This window comes from Pimephales promelas, chromosome 20 (genome assembly GCF_988280905.1).
Source record: "Pimephales promelas chromosome 20, fPimPro1.hap1.1, whole genome shotgun sequence".
In the NCBI taxonomy this organism is placed as follows: Eukaryota; Metazoa; Chordata; class Actinopteri; order Cypriniformes; family Leuciscidae; genus Pimephales; species Pimephales promelas.
The window spans coordinates 30,892,928-30,901,688 of NC_142788.1; the positions used below are offsets into that span (position 1 = coordinate 30,892,928).

The 8,761-nt window shown below is 37.1% G+C and overlaps 1 protein-coding gene across 2 annotated transcripts; it reads right to left on the minus strand.

The window, feature by feature from the left end:
- Positions 1 to 8,761, minus strand: ednrab (endothelin receptor type Ab). 2 transcript variants are annotated; one of them, XM_039679091.2, is made up of 8 exons: positions 8,549 to 8,761; positions 6,266 to 6,710; positions 4,945 to 5,072; positions 1,938 to 2,136; positions 1,633 to 1,785; positions 1,337 to 1,470; positions 568 to 676; positions 1 to 229 (listed from the first exon to the last, which is right to left on the minus strand). In XM_039679091.2, the coding sequence occupies exons 2-8, from the start codon at positions 6,662 to 6,664 to the stop codon at positions 86 to 88; spliced, it is 1,266 nt and encodes a 421-aa protein (XP_039535025.1). In that variant the 5' UTR covers positions 6,665 to 6,710; positions 8,549 to 8,761; the 3' UTR covers positions 1 to 85. The 2 variants fall into 2 exon arrangements, with proteins under 2 accessions (XP_039535025.1, XP_039535026.1); XM_039679092.2 differs by having other exon boundaries at positions 6,266 to 6,728.

Consider the following 8,761-nt stretch of genomic DNA (forward strand, 5'->3'; position numbering starts at 1 on the left):
ATGACTTTAGGTGAAATAGTGTGTGTGTGTGTGTGTGTGTGTGTGTGTGTGTGTGTGTGTGTGTGTGTGTGTGTGTGTGTGTGTGTCAGTTGTAGCTGTCCTTGCGCAGTGCGGTTCGGTCCGATAAGCCGTTGTGATCCGGGTTCTTGTACTGGAAACTGGTCCCGTTCAGAGGCACGACACTGCTTAACAACGAGCCGCTCGGATAACACCAGCAACACAAACACGACTGCGTGTGTGTGTGTGTGTGTGTGTGAGAGAGAGAGAGAGAGAGAGAGAGAGAGAGAGAGAGAGATGATTACTTCATTGAAATATTATTAGTGTCTCAGAGATACTAAAATAACATTTTCATTGGACACTAAAAATGTATTTTTTGTTAAATGTTATTGAATAGTACGTTTAACTTTTTCAATTAAATCTTTTTTGATTACTAACATTTAATTTAAACATTAAAACGGAATCCTGAACTATTAAAAATGAAAAAATGGAATGCAGAAAAAAAAATTAATTTTGTGAAAAAATGTGTGTAATGTGTGTGTAAATCCGGCTCTGACAGAAGCGCTTTACCCTGAAGCAGTTCTTGAACTTCTTGCTGACGAAGTAGAGGATTATGGGATTGATGCAGGAGTTGATGGTGGCCAGATTGATACTCAGGTAATCAAACACTAGCAGGAAACTGACACACACAAACAGTGTTGGGTAAGTTACTCTAAAAAAGTAATTAATTACTAGTTAGTTACTAATAACCTCTTCAACAGTGTAATTAGATTACTGTACTAATTACTCTCTCTAAAAAGTATTTAATTACTAATTACTTTCAAAATCCCATATCAACCTGCTGAATAATACAAGGATAGACATGAATCTGTTTTAATTCTTTCAAATAAATACTATAAAATTGCATGAATTATCCTTAAACTGACCAAGGAGAAGGTTACATTATAAAAACATACTTTTTAACATCAGACAATACATTTTGATGTTAAACCCACTATTGTTTTATGTCTGATCTCATGACATTTCACACTTTTTTCATACATATTTTACAATAATTCATACGAATTTGTACGAGTGCGATTTAGACACCTCATAAATGCGTACGAATCGCTGTGAGATCGGATTGATCTATACACAGTATTTACCTCAATTACATCAGAAGTAACTGTAATTAAATTACAGATAAATTAAGAGTAATCCCTTAATTTACATTTTCAAGGGAAAAGTAATTAAATTACAGTAACTAATTACTTACACCCAACACTGCACACAAACAACAACACCCATCAATGCACATGTTTTTTGTAGGTGTGTGTGTGTTAGTGAAGTGTGTGTGTACTTCAGCAGGTCGCAGCGGCCGACGTCGTTCTGGAAATAAACCGTTTTCTTCAGGATTCGACTCAGATGAAGCGGAAACCAGCAGAGAGCGAAGATCAACACCAGAGAGAACACCGCTTTAGCCACCTCACGCCTCTGGACACACACACACACACACACATATAAAAGAGCTTTATTACATCATCCTCTCTGTAGAGTGTGTTGCTGTAATGTTGCTGAGTTATCCTCTATAAGAGTGTCAGTCAGTGGCGGATCGGGTCATCTTCGGTTCGTGTGTGTGTGTGTGTGTGTGTGCACCTGTTTGAGGTGTTCGCTCAGTGAGAACTTCAGACTGCCCTTCCTGTTGCTCAGCATCTCAAAGGTCATCAGTGTGTAGAAGACGCCCGTACACACCAGCGGCACACAGAAGTAGAAGCCAAACAGCCACCAGACCTTCACGTCCCTGTAGAACTACACACACACACACACACACACACACTCCATAAATGAGTGAAATATAATTGCATTGCAACATTGATGGAGATGCATTTAATTACTTGTTTTATTTAGATAAAAGTATAAAATGCAGCAAATATATATATATATGGTGTTGTTGTTGTCACCGTGATGAAGGGCGTCTCCGGCTTCAGCATGCAGGTTCTGATGGTGATGTTGTTATATTCGAAACTGACCATCTTGAACCCGATGGCCTCCGGGACCGCCAGCACCGCCGCCAGCGTCCAGATACACACGATCTCCAGCGCCGTGAACACGGGGATCCCGACGCCCTGCACGCGACTCCACGACGCCACCGCGCGATACCTGCAACACACACACATAAGGTAACAGTGTGAAGTTACTGTAGCGTTCCAACACACACACACACACACAAGGTAACAGTGTAAAGGTACTATAGCATTCCAACACACACACACACACACACACACATAAGGTAACAGTGTGAAGTTACTGTAGCATTCCAACACACACACACACACGAGGTAACAGTGTAAAGGTACTATAGCATTCCAACACACACACACACACACACGAGGTAACAGTGTAAAGGTACTATAGCATTCCAACACACACACACACACACACGAGGTAACAGTGTAAAGGTACTATAGCATTCCAACACACACACACACACACACACGAGGTAACAGTGTAAAGGTACTATAGCATTCCAACACACACACACACACGAGGTAACAGTGTGAAGTTACTGTAGCGTTCCAACACACACACACACACACACAAGGTAACAGTGTAAAGGTACTATAGCATTCCAACACACACACACACACACACACACACATAAGGTAACAGTGTGAAGTTACTGTAGCGTTCCAACACACACACACACACACAAGGTAACAGTGTAAAGGTACAATAGCATTCCAACACACACACACACACACACACACATAAGGTAACAGTGTGAAGTTACTATAGCATTCCAACACACACACACACACGAGGTAACAGTGTAAAGGTACTATAGCATTCCAACACACACACACACACACACACGAGGTAACAGTGTAAAGGTACTATAGCATTCCAACACACACACACACACACACACACATAAGGTAACAGTGTGAAGTTACTGTAGCATTCCAACACACACACACACACACGAGGTAACAGTGTAAAGGTACTATAGCATTCCAACACACACACACACACACACACGAGGTAACAGTGTAAAGGTACTATAGCATTCCAACACACACACACACACATAAGGTAACAGTGTGAAGTTACTGTAGCATTCCAACACACACACACACACACGAGGTAACAGTGTAAAGGTACTATAGCATTCCAACACACACACACACACACACACGAGGTAACAGTGTAAAGGTACTATAGCATTCCAACACACACACACACACACACGAGGTAACAGTGTAAAGGTACTATAGCATTCCAACACACACACACACACACAAGGTAACAGTGTAAAGGTACTATAGCATTCCAACACACACACACACACACACACACATAAGGTAACAGTGTGAAGTTACTGTAGCGTTCCAACACACACACACACACACAAGGTAACAGTGTAAAGGTACTATAGCATTCCAACACACACACACACACACACACACGAGGTAACAGTGTAAAGGTACTATAGCATTCCAACACACACACACACACACAAGGTAACAGTGTAAAGGTACTATAGCATTCCAACACACACACACACACACACACATAAGGTAACAGTGTGAAGTTACTGTAGCATTCCAACACACACACACACACGAGGTAACAGTGTAAAGGTACTATAGCATTCCAACACACACACACACACACACACGAGGTAACAGTGTAAAGGTACTATAGCATTCCAACACACACACACACACACACACACATAAGGTAACAGTGTGAAGTTACTGTAGCATTCCAACACACACACACACACACGAGGTAACAGTGTAAAGGTACTATAGCATTCCAACACACACACACACACACACACACATAAGGTAACAGTGTGAAGTTACTGTAGCATTCCAACACACACACACACACGAGGTAACAGTGTAAAGGTACTATAGCATTCCAACACACACACACACACACACACACGAGGTAACAGTGTAAAGGTACTATAGCATTCCAACACACACACACACACACACGAGGTAACAGTGTAAAGGTACTATAGCATTCCAACACACACACACACACACACACACAAGGTAACAGTGTAAAGGTACTATAGCATTCCAACACACACACACACACACACACACATAAGGTAACAGTGTGAAGTTACTGTAGCGTTCCAACACACACACACACACACAAGGTAACAGTGTAAAGGTACTATAGCATTCCAACACACACACACACACACACATAAGGTAACAGTGTGAAGTTACTGTAGCATTCCAACACACACACACACACACACGAGGTAACAGTGTAAAGGTACTATAGCATTCCAACACACACACACACACACACACACATAAGGTAACAGTGTGAAGTTACTGTAGCATTCCAACACACACACACACACACACACGAGGTAACAGTGTAAAGGTACTATAGCATTCCAACACACACACACACACACACACACGAGGTAACAGTGTGAAGTTACTGTAGCGTTCCAACTATAGACTGTAAAAATAGGGTTCACACACACGAGGTAAACACACAGATAAATACATAAATAAAAGCAGTGTGTGTTGTGTTTCCACACTCTAAAAAATGCTGGGTTGTTTTAACCCAACTTTGGGTCAAATATGGACTAACCCAGGCGTTGGGTTTAATTTTTTACATTACATTTTTAACCCAGCATTTTGGGTTTGTCCATATTTGACCCAAAATTGGGTTAAAACAACCCAGCATTTTTTAGAGTGCATCCACTGATTTTGGAAGATAAAAAAGTTGAGATGAAAAAAATTAGATTTAGTGTGTATGTGTGTGTGTGTGTGTGTGTGTTCGGCTGCAGTACCAAACGCTTCCACTAGAGGATGAGGATTGTTTTCAGGGCCTAAACTTTTACCAAGTTTCGTACCATTAAGATGAAAATGTGTTTTTTGAGAAAATATGAGTATTGTTAAGTTGTGTGTGTGTGTGTGTGTGTGTTACCTGTCCACACTGAGCGCGCACAGATTGAGAACTGTGATTCCCACTGATGTTTTCTGCAGGAACGGCATTAGTTTACACAGGAACAGGCCGAACACACTGTCGTCGAAGGGCCACCGCATCGCCAGCAGCTGAAACACACACACACACACACACACACTTCAAACGCTGGACAGCCTGTGTCTGTGTGTGTATGTTTGGTGCTACTGGTTTAAATACCAACCAGTGAAGGCCTTTATCTGTGCGTGCGTATGTGTGTGTGTGTGTGTGTGTGTGTTTAAACACCAACCTGTGAAGGCCTTTATGTGTGTGTGTGTGTGTGTGTGTGTGTGTGTGTGTGTGTGTGTGTGTGTGTGTGTGATTGAGCGTGTGATGAGTGTTACTCTGATAAATGTCCCGATATAAGTCTGTCTGACACACTGCACACTTTACACCACTATGCATCTAAATAACATTTTGTTAAAATGATATATAATATATTTAGATAAATATATATATATATATATATATATATAGTAATATATATTTACAATATATATATATTTATACATTTATATTATTTTATATAATAATTAAAAAAAATTATAATGAATATATTTATATAATAATATATCTCATTTATTACTGTAATAAGACATACATATAATTATTATAGAAATATGAGTAAACAACGTTTTTAATTTATTAGAGAAATTTAATATTTATTTGAATATTTAGTTTTTATAAAATACTTTTAGTATATATATATATACAATCTAAAATTATTTTATAAAAACTATATGAAGAGTTCAGATGCAAAAGCCTCTAAATGCCATTTGAAATTTTATTCTTTAATGATTATTTTTATCAAACTTGTATATTTAAGTTCAGTAATTTTACTTAAATAACAATTAATAGGTAATTATCATTGCCATTTAAGTGAAATCACTGAACTTAAATATACAAGCTTGATAAAAATGATCATTCTAGAAGAAAATTTCAAATGGCACTTAGAGGCTTTTGCATCTGAACTCTTCATATATATATATACTAATATTACATAAACAAAAAATATATATAATTAGAACTTAAAAATTACTAAACAAATAGAAATATAGTAATAAAAAAAGTGAGGTAGAAAAAATACAAAATGAATAAAACGTCCACTAAAATATTTTGTTTAATAAAAATTACTATAATAACATGTATATAATAATAAAATAATGCTGACCTAGATATATCTAAATTATAGATGTAAGAATCTCAAACTTGATGTGTAAATCAGCAGGGTTGATCACATTTACCTGGTGTCTGTGTGTGTGTGTGTGTGTGTGTGAAGCGGCACCTTGTAGAGGTTGATGGGGATGTCGATGGCGATGTAGACGAGGTCCCCGAGGGCCAGGCTGGCGATCAGGGCGTTCGGCCCGTTCCTCATGGTCTTGTTCTGGTAGATGATCCTCAGAAGCGTCGCGTTTCCCAGAATTCCCACCGCGAAGATCACACACGACAGCACCGTGTTCACGTACTTGAACAATCCCTCGATAGACGTCCTCCTCAGACACGCCGGTGGACGGCCCCGGGCAGATCTGGGGTCAGAGGTCACGCGGTTCCACCCCGGGGACTCGTGCTCATCAGAGAGATGAGAGCTGTTGGATGAGTTTGATTGACAGGTTCCCCAGCCAATCAGCAGGCAGGATACGACCATCATTAGCAGAGTGACCCGGCGGGTTGTGTGGGGCAACATTGCAGATCACAGACTCCTTTTGTTAACAGGTCTGGGGTCAGTGTCTCTACAGGACAAAGAGAAACTGTTCTGGGTTTGTGGCCGTCTGTGGGGCGATCAATGTTACGAGACTGGGATAAAACTATTAACTTTGACATATAAAACCACTGAACAAGGAAACCTGCACTTGATATGGGTGTTTAAATCCAGTCTGTAACACAAAAACTATTTTAATCAGAAATCGCAAATAAATTTCAGAAATAACTACGTTTTTAGGTAAATCGTGCATTTAAAAATGATCTTTTTAGTGTGATCTAACAGTTAAAACTGTCAAGTCACTTGCATTGAAGAGCCTTTGATAACTAACACACAGCTGTCACGCCACCATCAGACACACACACACACACACGCTTTATTCATGTTTTGAATGAGATTTTAATCTGTACTTTCACGTTAATGTTAGTTAAAGTTGTAGCAATTTTGTAGTTTTTTGTTCATATTTTGTTCTGTTTTTAACTTTAATTTATTTTTTGTTGCTTTAAAATGTCTATAGTTTTACTTTTGGAAATTTATTCTTTCTTTCTTCCTATTATAGTTTTGTTAAAATTTAAAATTTTAGTTATTTTGTTGTATTTTTGTCATTTTTATTAGTTTTTTGTATATATATTAGTTTTATTATTATAGTTTTTGTTCATATTTAGATTTTTATTTTTATTTTATTTTTTCGCTTTACTTTTAGTTAAAGTTTTAGTTATTTTGTTGTATTTTTGTAATGTTTATTCGTTTTTTGTGTGTTTATTAGTTTTACTATTACAGTTTTGTTCATATTTAGAATTTTCTTTTTATATTGTCTTTTTTGCTTTATTTTTAATTAAAGTTTTAGTTGTTTTGTTTTATTTTTGCACTTTTTAGTAGTTTTTTGTTTATGTATTAGTTTTACTATTATAGTTTTGTTCATATTTAAAATTGTCTTTTTTCACTTTAAATTTAGTTAGTTTTAGTTATTTTGTTGTATTTTTGTAATTTGTATTAGCTTTTTGTTTTTTTAAATATCTATATAGTTTTTTTGTATATTTATTTGTTTTACTATTATCATTTTTCATGTTTTCAATTTGATTTGATTTTTATGTTTTAATTTGTTGTATTTTTTATTTCCTTTAAAATACTATATAATTTTTATTAGTTTTACTATTATAGTTTTTCTTTATTTTTTTGATTAGATTTTTTTTTCATATTTTCACTTTAATTTTTGTTTAACTTTTAGCAGTTTTTGTTGTATTTTGTCATTTTTAAACATCTATATATTTTTATTTTAGTTATTTTAAACAAAACAAACCATTGCTATAGAAATATTTTTATAGTTTAGTTAATATATTTAATTAGATTTTATTTTTTTGTTCTGTTTTCTCTTTAATTTTAGTAGTAATTTAGTTGTCTCTTTTTAAATATACCTATTTTTCATTTATTGGCTTTATTTATTTTAACTGAAACTAATCTAATATGAGAACTATTGCAACTAGACTAATCAAAATATTTAATAATTTATAATAATAATAATAATACACGCACACACACACTTAAATTGTTAATTACAGTTAACGCTTATTTTGTTTGAAGTAGCACAGATGTGGTATGGTTTTAGTCCATGAGCTCGCATGGGTTTCCTCTAGTCTCGATCTGAGCTCACACACACACACACACACACACAATCACGTCTCGTGAGATGATATGATCTGTATATCCATAACTTCATAACTGTGTGTGTGTTGGGTTGATGTTCTCGGGTGTCAGGAGAAGCGTCTACAGTGAGTCTGAGTCGATGAGAAACACAGAGCAGTGAAAGAGACAGTGATGTTTTGAGTAAGTGACGCACACACACACACACACACACACACACACACTGACCTTCAGGATAAAGCTGATAAACTCTTCTCCCTCCGTCTCTCTGTCTCTTCTTTGGCCCGGAAACGTCCCGAATCTTCAGTGTGTGAGTCCAGGAGAGCAGTGGGATCCGGTCCGATGCTGAGGATCCTTCAGACGAGTGTGTGTGAGTCTGTGTGTGTGAGTGTGTGAGGAGCAGATGAGATATCTTCCAACACCCTCCTCTCTCTCTCTCTC

What these genes read in the sequence shown, in the direction of transcription:
- ednrab (XM_039679091.2), bottom strand. Translation starts at nt 6,664, where the DNA reads ATGTTGCCCCACACAACCCGCCGGGTCACTCTGCTAATGATGGTCGTA. An exon ending in TGCGCGCTCAGTGTGGACAG is followed by an intron (nt 2,137 to 4,944) that starts GTAACACACACA and finishes TGTGTGTTGCAG; the next exon opens with GTATCGCGCGGTGGCGTCGT. An exon ending in GGCCGCTGCGACCTGCTGAA is followed by an intron (nt 677 to 1,336) that starts GTACACACACAC and finishes TGTGTGTGTCAG; the next exon opens with TTTCCTGCTAGTGTTTGATT.